This window comes from Ziziphus jujuba, chromosome 11, assembly GCF_031755915.1.
Source record: "Ziziphus jujuba cultivar Dongzao chromosome 11, ASM3175591v1".
NCBI lineage: Eukaryota > Viridiplantae > Streptophyta > Magnoliopsida > Rosales > Rhamnaceae > Ziziphus > Ziziphus jujuba.
This window is the reverse complement of record NC_083389.1, coordinates 26,678,914-26,696,462: the sequence shown is the minus strand read 5'-3', so window position 1 is coordinate 26,696,462 and position 17,549 is coordinate 26,678,914. Positions and strand designations below refer to the sequence as shown.

General features: G+C 32.9%; 3 protein-coding genes across 3 annotated transcripts; 1 reads left to right on the top strand and 2 right to left on the bottom strand.

The window, feature by feature from the left end:
* Positions 1-76: 76 nt before the first annotated feature.
* LOC107433220 (uncharacterized) lies at positions 77-2,726 on the bottom strand. Its single transcript, XM_016044482.4, has 7 exons — positions 2,290-2,726; positions 2,089-2,127; positions 1,950-2,003; positions 1,775-1,828; positions 819-872; positions 657-728; positions 77-522 (listed from the first exon to the last, which is right to left on the bottom strand). The coding sequence occupies exons 1-7, from the start codon at positions 2,347-2,349 to the stop codon at positions 379-381; spliced, it is 477 nt and encodes a 158-aa protein (XP_015899968.3). The 5' UTR covers positions 2,350-2,726; the 3' UTR covers positions 77-378.
* Positions 2,727-5,155: 2,429 nt separating this feature from the next.
* Positions 5,156-8,445, top strand: LOC125419699 (vesicle-associated membrane protein 724). The gene is made up of 5 exons (XM_048466201.2): positions 5,156-5,490; positions 6,474-6,615; positions 6,694-6,814; positions 7,716-7,778; positions 7,859-8,445. Exons 1-5 carry the CDS (start codon positions 5,301-5,303, stop codon positions 8,006-8,008), a joined length of 666 nt encoding a protein of 221 aa, XP_048322158.1. The 5' UTR covers positions 5,156-5,300; the 3' UTR covers positions 8,009-8,445.
* A 5,468-nt stretch (positions 8,446-13,913) lies between these two features.
* On the bottom strand, positions 13,914-14,822 carry LOC107433232 (flowering-promoting factor 1-like protein 3). The gene has a single exon (XM_016044494.4). The coding sequence runs from the start codon at positions 14,605-14,607 to the stop codon at positions 14,290-14,292; it is 318 nt and encodes a 105-aa protein (XP_015899980.1). The 5' UTR covers positions 14,608-14,822; the 3' UTR covers positions 13,914-14,289.
* Between the last annotated feature and the right edge of the window lie 2,727 nt (positions 14,823-17,549).

Sequence of the window (17,549 nt, the reverse complement as noted above, 5' to 3'; positions counted from 1 at the left end):
GATTTTTTTTTTCTTTTTTTTCAACGTCCAAAGGATAGCATTCAACACTGGATCATGTTTTGCATTTAAAAGGGAATTCAAGTCTCAGCAGCTAATGAGGTAAGATTTAGATGAAGATATTCATTCCAGCATACAAAGAGATTAAACAAGACCAAAATGTACTGACTCCGCCACAGATTTACCCAACACCATGCATCCGTACTGGCATTTACACAATGAAAACTGCATCAAAAGATGCTTTAATTAAAAAAGAAGTACTCGGTGACAAGAGTTCAACACTAAGCTTGACAAGAAGATCATGGTCTGTTGCTCATTTACTCGAGGGGGCATAGACAACTTATGCGAAGAATCTCAATTCCCATGGGCATATAGACCACATTATGCATGTTCTAGAGTAGTGCTCGTCATGTTATTAGCTTCTTTGCCATTCTCCTTGGGCAATTCACTTCCTTCTTTTTCACCATTTCCTTCATCTTTAGCATCTTGGCTCTTTTCAGCATTCCCTGAGACGCCATCCTGCAGCTGCACGAATTTAATATTGGATCAATTTAGCATCTTCATAGACTATTGATTTCTCAAAACATAATATATTTAATATGTTTATATATTGATAACAACTCCAGCAGCGCAGACGAATTACTCCAATAAGAACATACCCCCAAGTTTCTAAGGCTAGCAGTGACATCATCCTGTTGCTGCTGAAGAGTGGTCCTCAATTCTTGGAATTCCTATTTTCCATTCCAATAAGATGGTTTTTAAGGTATAACAAAAACTATCTTCAATGAAATTTGGAAAACTGTTAGTCATGCACCACTTACTGATCTAAGCTGCTCCACTTCAACGTTGAGTGATTTCTTGAGGTCCGAAAGCTCCTGGCAAAAGAAAAGAGGAATTTGTATCAACAAACAAGGTTTCAAGAAAAACAACACCCACATATTACAAAGAGGTGAAACATCTAAGAAATTAATTTCCAACAATTGCCAGAGATGGACTTAGATATCCAGACAAAACAATGAAAAGGGAAAGAAAATAAACTTTCTGTCCATCAAGTTGCTAATGTTACAAACGGAAATATTTCAGCAGACATGTAAATTTACCAACAAATTTCATATTGGTATCCAAGCCTGGTTTAAATGGACATCTTATGCATGATTTCCTGGCCAATTTCAATCACCTAGTTATGTGTGTTTCAGATAAAGCCACAAATGTCTGATTAAATATTACCAAGTCATAATGCAAACATAGAAAAAGGACGTGCAGTACATAATGATGATTAAGTACATATTGGAAAATCCAACTTCTACGTAGAGCAAAAGGTTCGAATTCAATTAGAGCTAACTACGAAAACACCAGATTCATTTATAGCTGGATGAAAAAATAAGCAGCTTCGTGGGTTTCTTATATTAAAAGTGAGCTCGTTATCTCAGTCTGCTTGCATACAAGTATAATCACCTCTCATATACATAATCTTTAATTCCATCATTGAAAACAAATTCCTCATGCATCCAAAGTTCTTTGTCTACTTGATCTTGTACTTAGTTTGTAAGGCATCGAATTTTCAAAAAAATTACCAGTGCCATTAGCCATACAAGTTAGTAGACTAGATGGCTTCAGGACTTAAACCCTGATGGGGGATCATTTTCCAGTTTTCTATGTACAAATTATAAGCTCAAAAACCAGTTAACATAGAATTAACGTATGGTCTTGCTTAAGAAAAGAATGAAACATCCAACAAAAGCAACATATTGTCGTTATGAAAGTTAACAATACTCACATCGCGATAAATCTTAACTTGGGTATCCAACTTTGATCTCCAACTTTGCAAATCCTAACAAAGCCCCAAAATTTGAAAGTGAATTAGCTATAATTAGTAAATCTTACAGAACCATTTTCTAGCTAGAATGAAAAATTCAGATACAAAAATATGTATAGCTATAGACCAAACCAACCTGTTTCAGCCCCTGAATTCTACCAAGCAGCTCTGACCTCGATTCGTTCAATTCCTGATAAAAACAATAATAGAATATCAAACCCATCCTCGCTTTTTTTTTTTTTAATAATAAATAAATAAATAAAAACCATAGATACCGCGATCTTTGATCCAACTGGGGTCAGGTTCTCCTTCCTCTGGAAATCCCATTAAAAAAAGAAAAAAAAAATGCACAGATCAACAATTTCTCCCAAGAAAACAAAACCCAAAATTCCAAACTTCAAAAATATTGCCAAAACAGCAAAAAAAATTCAAACCCCAAAAAAGAAGAAAAAAAAAATGAAGGGAATGGAGCTTACGGATGAGGGTGGAACAGGGACTTGCGGAGGAGGAGGAACAGAGGAATCAGAGTTGGCCATTGGATGCAATACAGATAGATCTCTTTGGGTTTCCGTTTGAATTTGAATTTTGATAGTGATTCGCAACGTTAACCAGGTAGCTATTCAAAAATAAAAATAAATAAATAAATTTAATTTTTTGTGGAGGCTTTTAGCGGTGATTTGGTTTTTATAGTTTGGAAGTAAATGAGCGAGAGAGTTTAAACAACTTTTGAAATTGAATTTTTAAAAAATAAAATAAAATAAAATAAAATAATTGAGGGTTTAAAAGGATGTGGGTTTGGGCGGGATTTCAGAATTTCGTTTTTAAGATTCGCAAGTGGGAATGCGACAACCTACGCAGCGCAGCTCTGAAGCTGCCGCTGTATATGTAACACCATAAATTAAAAAAGAAGACTCTACCAGACGAACATCGATCATGCCGGGGCTTCTTCGTAATTTTCAAGCCTCCAACATTGGAGCTTTTCTACGGTGTAGTTACTTATACAGTTTAAGCCTTTTTATATCTTGATAATTATCATGACCGTACGCGTGGCTAGTCTTTGATTGCCTGAAATGAGTGTAGGATTGGCAGCTATGCATCCATGTGGAAATGTCTTCTCCTTATTTGGACCCCGATATATATTTTTTTATTTTTTATTTTTTTGGAAAGAATTTGGACCCCGATATTAATACACCTTTTTTTTCTTTCTTAAAGAAAATTAGTGTCTTAGTATAGATAATATTTCTTACATGATTTTGAACACATTATTTCTTTTCACCGAGAAAAAAAAAAAACTGAAAATAGGCCTCTTTGGGATTATCAGTCCACGAATTATTTGAGTTAGTATATATGTAAATCAAATAATTTTCAATGCACTTTTTATCATAATGAATTTTTTATTTTTTTGGGTGAATATTTTTATCATAATGATTATGCAATATAGCATACACCACGAAACATAAATAAGGCTCATCACATATAACTCATAACCTTAAACTTACAAAGTGATAGTAGGATAATAGTTTTCTTCCATTTGTTGCATTCTCAGGTATGATTAAATCATTGTCAGTGCATATTTTTAATGAAAAATTTGGTGACATATGTCAATTAATTTTTGGTAAACATATATAGATTTGACTTTCTTATTTTGCTTAAAGTAATATATAAATTTGACTTCTGTTGGTCTGATTTTTTGTTTTCTTTTGTTTTTTTTGTTTTTTTTAATTATGAACATCTATTGGTCTGATTAATGCTGGAACATGTCTAAAAATATATTTGTTGTTATTTTGATATGGTCAGCTGATATTTGACTAGGTGGTCAAAATGTAACATTTTAATTTCTCCATTTCTTATTCAAAAAGAGTCTTGAAACTTGATACCAAATAAAATTTATCATAATAATTTTCCTATCTCTTATTCATGAATTATTATTATATTTTTTTTCATGCAATTAGTTAGATTTAATAGAAAGAATAATGTTTCAATGTCAAACCAAAAATTTACTTATTTCACATTACATTGTTTTTGGTAAATAAAAAAAATAGGAAAATGCACATTAGTGAGAAAAAAATAAAATGTAGAAGAAAGAATAAAAGTGAGATAAAAAAAGGAGGACATCACATCGCAATTTGTGGGTGTTTATTGACTGTTTATAGTGCTTTCACTTTCTGTTGATTAATGATTTATGTTCTTTAAAGCCGTGGTTTTACTTTATTTTATTTATTAGAAGTGGATTTATTTTCGGCCATTGTTTATCAAAAAAAAAAAAAAACTTTTTTTATGGGCAACCCCTGTTCTTTTACCGTAAACATCAAATTCCATAACTACCCATGCCTTTAAACTTCATTTCGACCAATAGTCAACTGCGCACTAGCTGACAAGAAGGGGCAGTATCGTGATTGAATACGACAATCATAGCAAATAAGGAAGTCGGAGCACCGCAAAATGATTAGAGGGCCCCCCAGTCCAGTCACCGGTCAACCGTGAAGACTTTCCTTTTTGTAAACTTTAATTTAATTTAATTATTAATTAATTAATTAAGTTATATTTAGCAAAATAATAATAATAATTAATTAATTAATTAAGTTATTAATCGCCGCCATGTTTAGTATCCGTCTTCAATAAGAGCCTTTGGCCCTTGGCTGTCTTTTTCTTCAGCCTTCTTCTCCCATCTCTTACAATGTCAAGTGGCCAATATAAAATAGACCAATTTTACATTCTAAATATTTTTATTTTTTTTTACTAATATGTCATTTTTATTTACATGTTATTTTTTAAATTTTATTAGAAGTGTTTTCCTCGGGCATGGTATATATATATAGGATTATATTATTTTCATGGTATGAAATTGTGTGTTACGCTAGCAATTACTTTTCGAACTTTAAATTGACATGGAAAATTCTTCCTATCTCTCGCACATGAAAATCCAATAATACTATTTTTGTACACATATTTTTAAAAATTTTATTAATTAAAACAAGGTGTATATATATATATATAAAGAATTTGTTTACCATCTTGTTCAAACACTATAAGAGATATATGTAAAATTTTTAAATATTCATCGGATTAGGATCTATAACTTTGTTGATATATATATATATATATATATATATATATATATATATATGAATAGTATATTTTTTTGAGTAAACGGATATTGTTCATTGCCATCACAAACAAGATAAATCAATTTTCCCAAAAAAAATAATAATAAGGATAAAATAAATTTCAATTAGTATTTTATATTATTTTTGGTAATTTAATTAGTATTTTAGTTTCGTTTTCGATTAAAGAGGGTAAATTACATTTTACTCAATAAAACAAAATAAATTCTTTCTTCACAGCAAAGGAACAAAGAAACCAGAGCGCCTAGGAATTGCTAACTCAGAGAGTCTCTCTCTCTTTTACTCTCTCTCTCTCTGTGCCTTCGATCGCTCTCTGCCTTTTTTCTCTCTTACTTCCGAGTCAACTCGGAGGAAGAAAGACAATGAGTCAGGAAGCGTTCATATACAGTTTTGTGGCCCGAGGCACCATGATCTTGGCCGAGTACACTGAGTTCACTGGGAACTTCCCGGCGATTGCGGCTCAGTGCCTGCAGAAACTCCCTTCCTCCAACAACAAGTTTACCTACAGCTGCGACCACCACACCTTCAATTTCCTCCTCGAGGATGGCTATGGTAAATTCTCATCCTTTTTCTTGATCTCTCATTTAAACTCTTTTCTCTTTCGTTTTCTCGAGAAACAGACAGGGTGGAAAGTTTGAATTGCTTTTGGAGATTGTTGGATCTAGTTTATAACAGTGCAATATGATCTGGGTTGTGCTTAGTTTGAGGCTATAACCCTCAAAATAGGGCCTTTTTAGCTGGGATTTCCCTAGCTTTTTTTCAGTTTCAGTTAAATTTTGTCACTTATTGCTGATATAGCCGTGGAAAAATAAAGGAAATAACTTTTTTGAATCTTATTCATGTAAATAGTCGGTTTTAAGCTCAAATTAGTGTGGTTGTGTGTTTGTGTAGATTGGAAATTGGCTGAATTTGGTGCTTGATGGTCGTGTAGTACAAAATTGACAAAATTTAACACTTAAAACGGTGTTGGGGTAGATTTTGATTGACCATTTTGCATATTTCTGAAACTTCTTAGCCACTTCAGGTCTGCGATGTGATGGAATCAATTTGGATTGGTTTAATGGTGAAGATAGATGGTTCTTTTCGTAGCTTCCGTAGAAATAAAACTTGCATAGGGTTTTGTTAAGAGTTATCGAGTGTGTATTGTTATTGAACTATTCCCGCTTTTAGTCACAAAAGCAAAGCTTACAGTGATTGTAATGAATAAAAATATAAACTTGGCTTCTGGTAATAGGGAATGATCTCTTTCCCTATCAGCGTTTAGATATTGCAAGATCTACTATTGTGGTTCACATCATTTTATTGTTTGTTTGGGAATAGTGAAATAGTGAAGTACAATTTATTTTCATGACAATCACTCTTACTTGCTGGTTCTGGAGAAGATTCTCCAGCTCCAGATTGTGTAAACCAATCGGTTTGGGTGCTCCCTTTATTGCTTTGAGTCTTTATATTAACACACGAAATTCAATAAACTTTAGTTTTGCCAATTGCATGTGGCTCCAAGCCTAAAACCCTGTGCTTTATGAAATTTGCAGCTTATTGCGTTGTTGCCAAAGAAACTGTAAGCAAACAGATTTCAATTGCATTTTTGGAACGAATGAAAGCAGACTTTAAAAAGAGATATGGTGGTGGTAAAGCAAGTACAGCCATTGCCAAAAGTCTTAACAAGGAGTTTGGGTAAATGCAAGTATACCTTTGAATTTAAGTTAAACAATTCTTATTGAATAGTAACTAAGAGTGGTTTAAAAATTGCAGACCAATAATGAAAGAGCACATGAAGTATATAATTGATCATGCCGAAGAGATTGAGAAGCTATTGAAAGTAAAGGCTCAGGTCTCAGAAGTTAAAAGCATAATGTTAGAGAATATTGACAAGGTAATTTAACCTTCTTGAAGATAAATGTTGTTTTTTCTTAGGTATAGTGTCTAACCTCAACTATGCATAAGAAGTTTTCATTACCACTTTGACCATCTTGATCTGTTGTTCTGTTTACTACAATGGATTTGTGTCTTTCTTCATTGATGTTTATTTGATTGGTATGGAATGAGAAAATAGTTTGTTGCGCGTGTGTGTGTTGAGGGGGAAGGGTAATGAAGTTGGGGTGTTATCTACATAATCTGAAGCTAAAGAGAAATAATACTATTCTTGTGCAACGAATTTTCTCGTTTCTTCTTCCCCTTCTTCCTTCTTGAGAAATGGGAGGGTGAGGGTGTGATGGAGCTCCATTTATTATTGTACAGCTACAATTAAATGGTAGGAGCATAAGGTGCCTCAGTAGGAAGATGCTTGGTCTTACCTGAGGATATAAATTCTCAGAATGAGAATTTCTTAGGTTGCAGTAAGGAGTGGAAAATTAAGTTGCTTGACATTCCTAGTACTGGGTGTGGATTGAAGTTGTAAAATTACTTTGGTGCTTTAAAAATGAATGTGTTGGCATTCTAATTTTTTTTACTTGGTTAAATAGGATATATACTTTCTCTCTTTAGACTAGTTATCAATATTCGAAATTACTGTAAGGGTGGAGAACCAATATTTCAATGCTCTTGGTTCAGGACATGATATTATTTACAGTAATATAAAACTGAAAAATTGGCCTCTTTGTACCTCTCGACAAATTTTGTTCCAACTTGTGGGTGTTTTATGTGAAAACTAATGAGTTTCTGAATTCCCCCAGAATATCAATGAACTAGATCGCTTTGATATTTCAAAAGGCTTGCTTGGACAGAGTTATTTTATGTCTCCTCTCATGCTTACTCGAGTGCTTTATGCCTTTCAGGCTATTGAAAGAGGGGAAAACCTAACAATTCTCGTTGACAAGACTGAAAACCTGCGTTCTCAGGTAAGTTGAAGCAAGATCAACTCTTTGTTCACTGATTTATATTAAGTACTGAACAAACTTGCTTGACTGCAATTTTACAGGCCCAAGATTACAAAAACAAAGGGACCCAAATGAGAAGAAAGATGTGGTTACAAAACATGAAAATAAAGCTGGTTGTTCTTGGACTCATCATACTGATAATCCTTATAATCTGGCTCTCCGTTTGTCATGGATTTGACTGCACAAACTAGCATGATTAACTTTTTAGATCACAGAGGTGGGTTCAAATTATGTAAGACCTGAGCTCCATGTAAAAATCTTGTGCTGATATGGGTGTTTTTTTTGTTTTTTTGAAGGGGGGGAATGGGGCTAGGGTGGGGAAGAGAGAGAGAGAGAGAGAGAGAGAGAGAGAGATTTAAAATAATACGGTAAAAGAAATGTTTCTTCTATTATATTTTAAATATAGCAGAAATTTGTTCGAGAAGAGGTGTCGACATTGCATTGCTGATAATCTCAATTGTCAAATTTTTTTTAAAAGTACAGTTATATATATGACTGGAAGCTATAAAAACCAAATGATGTATTCTTATGCTGAAGAAGTCAGTAGGTTTTTGCTGAAAATTCAATCAAAGGAACTATTATTGTAATATTCTGAAAATTCGGAAGAAGAGGGTATTTCATTTTATTATTTTTGCTGAATGCCAAGAGGAATTACCCAAAAACTAATGCCTTACAAAAAGAGGGAACTTGTGGGCACCCAAAATGTGTTTATGTGCCTCTCAAATCCTTGCATTGTATAAATCTAAGACAAATCTTCCGGGAATTTATATAATTCGTTCCCTCCAATAAAAATGGATTTCAATATATTGTATATGTATATTGTTATAGATGATATGTATCCACCATGTGAAGGCACCTGTGCTTGAAAACTAAAACAGTGAGATAGTGGAAATCCTGCTTTAGTAGTCACAAGAAGTTAAAACTTCCAATGATTCCTGGTCCAATAATGTGGCAAAAAGGTCCAATCATGCCCTCTTTGCTTGGCACATTCAGACAAGTTAAAGGGTGAGACCAAAATTAGACCCTAAAACCTATTTGTGTCGTTGTGTACACATTATTTGTAGCACTAAAGCCCTGGTACACTAAAGTTGAAGCTGTTCCCATGAAAATTTATAGAATCTCCTATCAATTCATCCAAAGTCTTCTGTATATTCATGGGTGTCCAATTTTCCATCGTTTACGTAAATGGGTCTCTTATAAGATTCTTATAAGTCTATTCAACAATCAAAGAGTAGGCCAATTTTCACTGTTGGATCACGATGGGTCTAACATTAAAGTCACACAAAGAGTAACATAGTTCAAATTCTGGTTTTTAATATAATAGTCATTTTGAGAAATCTCCTGGTTTTCCATAAAGCAAGAGAAAGCATAAATTATATATGAAGAAGTAGAAAATTTAAGTAGACAAGAAAGAAACCCAGAAAGTCCTGAGCTGCCAAACTCACTAAGATTCTTTAATGCACCGACTTTTTTTTATATTCCCATGAAAATAAGGTAGGCGCGGAGAAAGCATATGGAGAAGATTAATGTAATACTTTCATTATGTTGGAGTCTGATGAAAAAGCAACAGATTTCAACTTACTTTGGCAGAAAAATTCATACTAGTTGGAGAACTTGGTTTCACAATGGCAATATAATATATCTTTGGCGTGCTTTTGCTACATGAAATTTTCAAAAAAAAAAAAAAAAAAAGAAAAAAAGAAAAAGGATTTATTATACTTTTCATTGCTGTCAATTCTTTAATTGTACTGTACCAATAATGATTGAACTTTGAAATTTTTATGAATTACATGAAAACTAAGGTGAATCGTGCATAATAATTGAGTTGTGTGCCTTTTGCTTCATAGACCTATATAGCCACCCAAATAGGGTTGAAAGTTGGTCAAGGGAATATTTTCTATTTTATTATTTGTTGGCCGTAAGTTTAACCAAGTAAATTGACTTTTTAGGCAACCCATTGCCTTTCGACGTCTTCAACAAATTTAGAAAAATAACCCATATGTTTCTGATATTCAGAAAGTTATCTCCACACCTTCTGTAGATAAAATTTGACATTTGTCCTGCCAACCTTTTTCTTCCCTACTTTAAGATAATATATACAAATACATAAAGCAATTAATAAAGCTAATTAGTTTTCCATAAACAGATCAAATTAATTAGGGGGGAAAAACGCTATATCTTTTCGGGTTATTTTGACAGAACAGTAAGGCTTAAATCAGTAGGGGGGGAAAAAAAAACTTGTTACTAGCTTTTTAGTTAATTTAGAGTAAATGGAACAACTTGTGTACAAAATTTTGCTATATCCTTGAAATTTCCTACATATCTTATTGAGTTGATATATGGTAGACAAAAAGATTATTCATGGCATTGACAAGACAGAAGCTCACTGGCCATATCATAATCAAACTCATAAGTAGACAAGATGGGATCTCTCTTGCCCCATTCCGTTGTGGATAGGACGGAGAGAGAGAGAGGAAAAAAAAATACTAGCTAAATATATCTATATAATATACCGGTGTTCAATCTTCCATATGATTTTTTTTTGCTCTTTGGAATAATCCAAATTGACAGGGAACTGACTACTCAATGAAAAGGTGCCTGTACCCCATTCAAAGCAAGGAATGGGCTAGACGCTGCCATGCGTATCCTATATCAATATACATATATACATGTACACATATACATACATACATACATATGTAAGTGAATAATCTATTCGATCACCAAAAAAAAAAAAATTATATATATATATATATATATATAAATAGAGCAAGCTCCAGAAATCTTTGGGGAACCTATATATTATACACCAATTTGATCGATGGGCTAGTCTAAAGTATATAAACACACGTGTTGATAAGGCTCTTATCTACATGAGTTAGTAATGGTGCTATAGCTACAGTGATCATTTGGCCAATAGTGATATTGTCAATTAGGGTTGTTTTAGATGTTGCTTTGGAATCATGCATGCATGGCCAAAAAGTCTGCAGGGATTCATGCTTTTGCTTGCAGCCGAGTATCTTTGGAAATTAACAATACGTCCCAAAGCAAATACAAAACTCTTCAAATACTATAGGGTTATATATTGAAAATATCTACAATAAATAAATAATTAATTAGAGAATTACATTAGATAATGCATATAGTTGATCTACTTTTTAGTTAGCATATAGTTTATGAAGCCTTTTGAGAAGAATCATAGATGTATAAGAATTGGCATTGGCAATGCTAATGCCAACCCACATTAAGAGTAAGCTTTTCTTTTATGCTTTGTTGATAACCATTAAAGAAAACCACCCATGAGATATATACCCTCTCTAGTTATTTTGGGGCAAACATCAACTTTAATTCTTTCTGTATTTGAGTAGATGAAGTGCATATAAATCTGTAATTGGATTGCAGGGTATGGGAGTGAAGGAGTGGTAGAGGACAATTGTCCTTGTTACTTGCTTCACAGGTGGCATGCAATAGCAGTACCTCCAAATGTGTCTATATGCTTGTACTATTCTGTGGAATAATCAAAGGGAGCTAGCTAGCTAATAGCTACACACACATACATACTGCCTTAGCCAGCTGCCTATAGCTATAGCTATAGGCTATAGCTAGCTAGTTACCTTCTCCCATAATCTGGCCACCCCCAAAAGGGAAGACAAAAGAAAAGCCCACCAATTTTGAATTCAATGCCATCTCTCTCTTTATCTCTCTCCTTAGACAATGCGATTCCTTGTTTGCCCGCTTATCTACAGGAGGATAGTGGTCCCAAATATTTCATATGTGATTAAGTTTCATGAAATAACCGAAAATATTGCAAAAGAGTATATATCTATATACACAATTACGTTATGATAGGTGACACTGCCAAATTTCTATTAAGCGTCTCACATCCAATTATCTGTAACAAAACTTGGGCATCGAGCTAGCTGACATCAACTCATCATGGAAAAACGATATCTATATATATATATATATATACATTTAGATTATTTAGGTGCCAAGAAAACCATGTGCATGTTGCTTGTTGTGGGAGGATGAGAGATAGAGGGATTTGATTTGCAGAGCCGTGATTGAATTGTTGATATCCTATAGAAAAACTTTGAGTACACATGACGTAGAATAACTTTATAACGATACATGCCAAAGAATTTTTTTATTTTTTATTTTTTCTATTGCATAATTAAACCAGCATAAATATAAAAAAACTACATAACTGAGAAGAACTTGTTAAAAAATTTCTCGATATCCTACCACACTTGATTTTCTACAGCTTGTTCATCATTAGCATGGGCTATATAGCTTAGCTAAATCTTTTGGCCATTTAATTAATTTTGAAAACTACCACTTTTCTTTTCTTGGAAAGATTTTCTATTTTGGGGTAAAGATATTGCTGGCTATGTCCAGATAAGATTCTGCTATTTCTTGGAAAATCTTATATTTGTCTCACATGTGATCTAGAATTACCTCCATTCATTTGCTTCTTATATTCCATTTTTGACATGCCAGATATTCATATAATTGCCTTCATTCATTTTTCCCCTATTTACATGTGTAGGTGGACAATTTGGGTGGTTAATCAAAACTACCTTCCCATAGCCTTTCAAATTTGCAACTTGCAAGTTGTTATGCAAAGCAAAGCAAATGGTTCCATTTTTCTGCTTTTTATTAATTCTGAGGTAGAGAATTTGAATCCAAAATTATTTAAAACAGTTTTTTTTTTTGGCAACTAAATTCTTTTCTAAGGAACAAATGATTCGTGATCAACTTTTTGCATTACTATACTACCCAACTATATAATGTGACTACATTTTTTTTTTTTTTTGCCCCCCCCAATTTGAATATGGCTTGGTGCGTAAGCGACTAGTACAATTCATTCACAAAGATATTTGATTCCGCCGATAATAACATCTAACCAAATTTCATGACGTGTCATTACCCCTTCCATCTCTATGTCTACTTCATACGTAAGCAAAATACATATATATATATATATATATATATATATATATATATATATATATATGTATATATCAATATCCTATAGGTATTTTGTATGGACATATTTCTTTTTACTTTATCTTTTTGAGTATTTAATACAAATGCACATACATTTTAATTACATATAAACTCGGATTACTACATTAATATACTGTATTAGGCAAAATCATCTATCTATTAGGTGTTTCAGAATTTATCCTTAATTTGTATGCTTTGTTTGAAGAAGAAATTAAAAAACAAAAAAGAGTTCAAGAACAAAACCTAATTCAAATAAATTAAATAATATAAATAACTTTAAAAAGAAAAAGAGGGGATGGATGGGGATTTTTATGGGGGGCATACGTTCTGCAGGCACACAGCTGGCTTGGACTTGCAGACTTCCCCAATATTGTAGGAACATCAAGATTTTGAAAACTAGGTGCAGTCATTTCAGCTTCTGCACAATAAACGATATATATATATATATAGTCCAATATTATCGATTCCTTTTTTCTTTTTATTTTGGTCATATTTAATTATCAATTAATGCGCCATTAGTAGTCATTAGAGACTCATCTTCTAACTAATTATAAGGTGCCTTTATAAGGTTTGTTATCCATCAAACCGCCGCCTTAAAGAGAAGCTTAGTAAAAAATGAAATTAAAGTATGTTACTCGTTAATGTTATAATTATACTTGATTTGCAAATCATGGACCCAAAAAAAAAAAAAAATCTTTATAATTAAGTAATGGGTGGAAATTTGGTTCAATTCCTTTTCTTTGTCATAAGCTTAAATATTTAATACATATGTATAGAGAAAGGTAGATCATACTCATAATATATACTTCATGCACTAAAAATTTTCTATTTTTCCCTATGATTCTCTAATCCAGCCCACAAAAAGAAAGAAGGAAAAAAAAAAAAAATTTCTAGTGACAACCCTCAAGGATAACATTTTGATTCTGCATTATATCGTGTAGTTTCAAACTTCTTTTCATCAATAGTTTTTGATATTTATTCTCTGTGTGATGCAATATGCATATAAATTAGCCTCTACCTATCCCATATGTGGTCCAACTAGTATATATATAAAGGGAGTGGAAGAATATCATTAACACAAAGAAAGATAGGAAAAACCAATTTCCATTTGATACAAAATGATCATATATCCCTTAAAATTATAACATGCAAATTTGTACATCAAATTAAAACCATAACACCCCACAAATCACCAAGTAGAGAGAGAGGGAGAGAGAGAGTTATACCCCTAACCTATAGACCCCACAAACTTCATCTACTTCATCTCCCGTTTCTCCACTCAATTAGCACAAAACGCATATCAGGAATTTAAAAAAAAAAAAAACCAGTAATATCACAAAATAAAAAACTAAACAAAGTTAAAACCCAAATCCAAACCCAAACCAAGAAATTTTTTTTTTTTTTTCTTGAAAATCAAGAAAACCCGAACACCAAAAAACTAGTACAAGGACTAGTACTAGTACTACATATCCCTTACTTCAAACACATTGCGGTTCTTGACGACTATGTCAAACATGTGCATGGACTTGAACTTATTGAAGTCTTTAGGAAGAGAGATAAGGTGAACGGTGGATCGTTTATGGAACTGAAGAAGGTCAGGGTCGTCGTAATACCTCTCCCAACCGAGCGAATAAAGCTTTCTTTCAAGAACTGCATACGAAGTGATCACCTCGTTACTCGGAATATGAATTAGCACCTTTCGCCTTCCATCCAATGAGTCGGCACCGGGGTTCTCAACCAGCCGAACGACGCCGTTCTTGAATACCCAAACACCCGACATAATTTGGGAACTAGAGTATAAGAAAGTGAGAAGAGGAAAATTATATGGCTTTGAATACTGAGAAAGAAAGTGAGAGGAGAAAAATAATATGGTTTTGAATATTGAGAGTCTTATCCCAAGCAAAGCTCAGAAAAATAACATGGTTTTGAATACTGAGAGAGTTTTATCCCAAGCAAAGCTTCTTGGTTATGGAGTATAGTGATAAAGAGTGGTTGAGTAAGGAGTATATATAGGTGAAAAATGTATAGATAGAGTTGGGGGTGCATGTATGTATGGGCATGTTTGGCTGTGGGCATAGCTGGCAAAAAAGGCCAAAAAAAAAAAAAAAAAAAAAAAAAGAAGAAGAGTGGGGTCCATGTAGTAAGAGTCTTAAGGATACGTTTAGGGTCAGGGTGTTTGGGACATAGAGTACCATTACCTAATACTTTGTTTGTGGACATGTATAACATCCCGATTGAAGGGAATCCTTTTTTTTTTTTTTTTTTTTTCCAAGTTATATACATATTTTGTCAAAACCCCACCAATGGAATCTTTGTTTTGTTTTTCCGTAAAAAATATTACGATTGTAACTTATATATCCTAGAGAGTTACTTAAAGAAAATGACTTGCATTTATACTATATATAATATAATAAAAAGCAAATAGATATATAACTATCAATGTTGTTCACTACTATACTGATTAACTCTATTCTGATCATATTCGTATCCGGGTATCCCAAAAGGTTTAATGAAGATTTTGATGGTTTTGGACACATGGAAAAGTTGGTCATATGCATTGTAGTTTCTATAGTCAATAAGGACTGGCTTTAACAACCTCCAATGAGGTCGAATTACTGAGAATTGGGTAGCATGAAAATTGGGAAAGTTTTAAATCAATGGAGATTCTTTGGTATTTCAATGAATGAGCTAGCAATAGCTGTACTTTGGATATATATATATATATATATACAGAGCTTTTAATTTGCCCACAAAAAAAAAAAAAGACAAAGAAGAAGAAAATTGATGTGCGGATGTAAGTAATTGGAGAAGCTGAATAATATTGAGAGATAGAATATGATTTCTTATATGTGGAAAGTTGGGATGCTCTTGGGCAATATGTTCTATGAGTTATATAAACAAATATGAATGCCTTTTTCCGTAGTTTTATGACTGGTTTGTGGGCAAAGATTAAGAGAGACAGAGAGAGCTAGCTATGCTGTGGGGAAAGGGGAGGAGGGGGTTGGGACCAAAATAAACCAAAGATATTTATTCTCAAAATCATAATCTTGGTTGTTGGGATTGGCGAAGTGAGAGAGTCCAATGCTATCTCTAGCAGTAGAAGAGGACCAAATTTAGAGGTTTTTGCCTAACTCTTCTTGACTATTTTCCCTTCAATTTTAATTTTTAATTATTTGGTTCAAATACCAAAGTATAGCTAAGTAGATAGCTAGAATTGTAAACATGAGTTTTAATACCATCTTAATACTTAAAAGACCCAAAAATTGAGGTGCTGAAAAAGCAGAGCAAACAGTATTTTTTTTCACAAACTTTCTCAAATTCTACCCCTCCATTTGCATTTCGTTCAGTCATCCATATTAATTATATGAAAACTGCAGAGAGAGAGGGATATTTGTCTCTTTGGTTTAGAGAAGGAAAAAAAAAAAAAAAAAAAGTTTGAAAAGAGCTAGGTTTGTTTGTTTCCAAGGAAGAGAGTAAAAGCAAAATGCTTAGATTCCCAAGCACCGTCTTTAATCTAATCCAACCAAGACCAAAACCATTGTTGATGGTTATAGCGTGTAGGCCTTTAGGACACACATTCTTTCTTTACACACCACTGTCCCTCGTGCTTCTGCTCACATTTTTCCCTTCTTCCTACTCGTGACACATGGTCCTCCCCTCCCACTCTCAGCCCGACCAAATCCCAATCCTCTCTTTGATTTTTTCTCACCTTTTTTCCTTAAAACAATTCTTCTCAATCTCAATTTCTTTTTATTTTTCCTTTTTCCTTGGACCACATTTGAAATTCCTCAACTTGTTTTGTTTTTCCTTTTTCCACATTTTTTTTTTGATTGCTACTTTGCCAGCTTTCTACCAAAATGTGCCTTATTAGCTAGAAGAATTCTCTCCAACTTCGAAGAAGGCTCTTGAATATATTTTCATGAAAAGTTTGTTGTATATATATATATATATATATGTATATGTATATGTATATAAAAGTTCTAATTTGTTATAGAGATTGAGATTGATAGGAACAGTCTATTATATGGAGCATAATGCAGATGCTTAATCATAACAATTTCTAATAAGATTGGTAGCAAAATTGTGATGGTCATCAAAATGAAAATGCAACCAAAATAAGGCAACTTTTTTTTGTTTTTTGTTTTTTTGTTTTTTTTTTTGGATGACCAACATACCATATTAAGTTGATCACGGAAAGAATAATAATAATAATAATAAATTAAGTATTACTATTCTGGCATCATGACGTAGACAATGACGTGGAATTTGGCCGAACGATTCCCACCCCAAAATGTAAGTCCACGTAGGACGTCAATGGTTCTCACTAAATCCAAAACTCTCTACTGTGAGGTTCAAAGTTTGCCACCTCAGCTTGCTTATACATCTATATATATGTATATATATATAAATATATTTATACATTTAGTTCAAATTAAGTTGTATATTTTTGAAGCAATATTTCATAAGAAAACAATATATTTGTAATGAGTCCACGACACCTTTCAGAAAAGAGAAAATGCTTGCTTTTAATCCTATTATAAGTACATCACAATAAATTGGCTCCACATAGTATGGAAATTAGAAAACTTTCTCATATTAGTCTCATTTATCATATACAAACAACCCCATGTGCTTGTGATATATATCCCTCAGCAAAAAGCCAACAATTTTTTAATTCCTATATTTAACTAAGCAAACCATGCAAAGATATCCTTTGTTACA

Bases quoted from the DNA above. Each gene is read 5' to 3' on its own strand.
- LOC125419699 (XM_048466201.2), top strand. From the start codon at position 5,301: ATGAGTCAGGAAGCGTTCATATACAGTTTTGTGGCCCGAGGCACCATG. The intron at 5,491-6,473 runs GTAAATTCTCAT...TGAAATTTGCAG, and splicing joins CCTCCTCGAGGATGGCTATG to CTTATTGCGTTGTTGCCAAA. The intron at 7,779-7,858 runs GTAAGTTGAAGC...GCAATTTTACAG, and splicing joins CTGAAAACCTGCGTTCTCAG to GCCCAAGATTACAAAAACAA.
- LOC107433220 (XM_016044482.4), bottom strand. From the start codon at position 2,349: ATGGCCAACTCTGATTCCTCTGTTCCTCCTCCTCCGCAAGTCCCTGTT. The intron at 2,004-2,088 runs GTATCTATGGTT...TGTTTTTATCAG, and splicing joins CAGTTGGATCAAAGATCGCG to GAATTGAACGAATCGAGGTC. The intron at 523-656 runs GTATGTTCTTAT...AAATTCGTGCAG, and splicing joins CTAGCCTTAGAAACTTGGGG to CTGCAGGATGGCGTCTCAGG.
- LOC107433232 (XM_016044494.4), bottom strand. From the start codon at position 14,607: ATGTCGGGTGTTTGGGTATTCAAGAACGGCGTCGTTCGGCTGGTTGAG.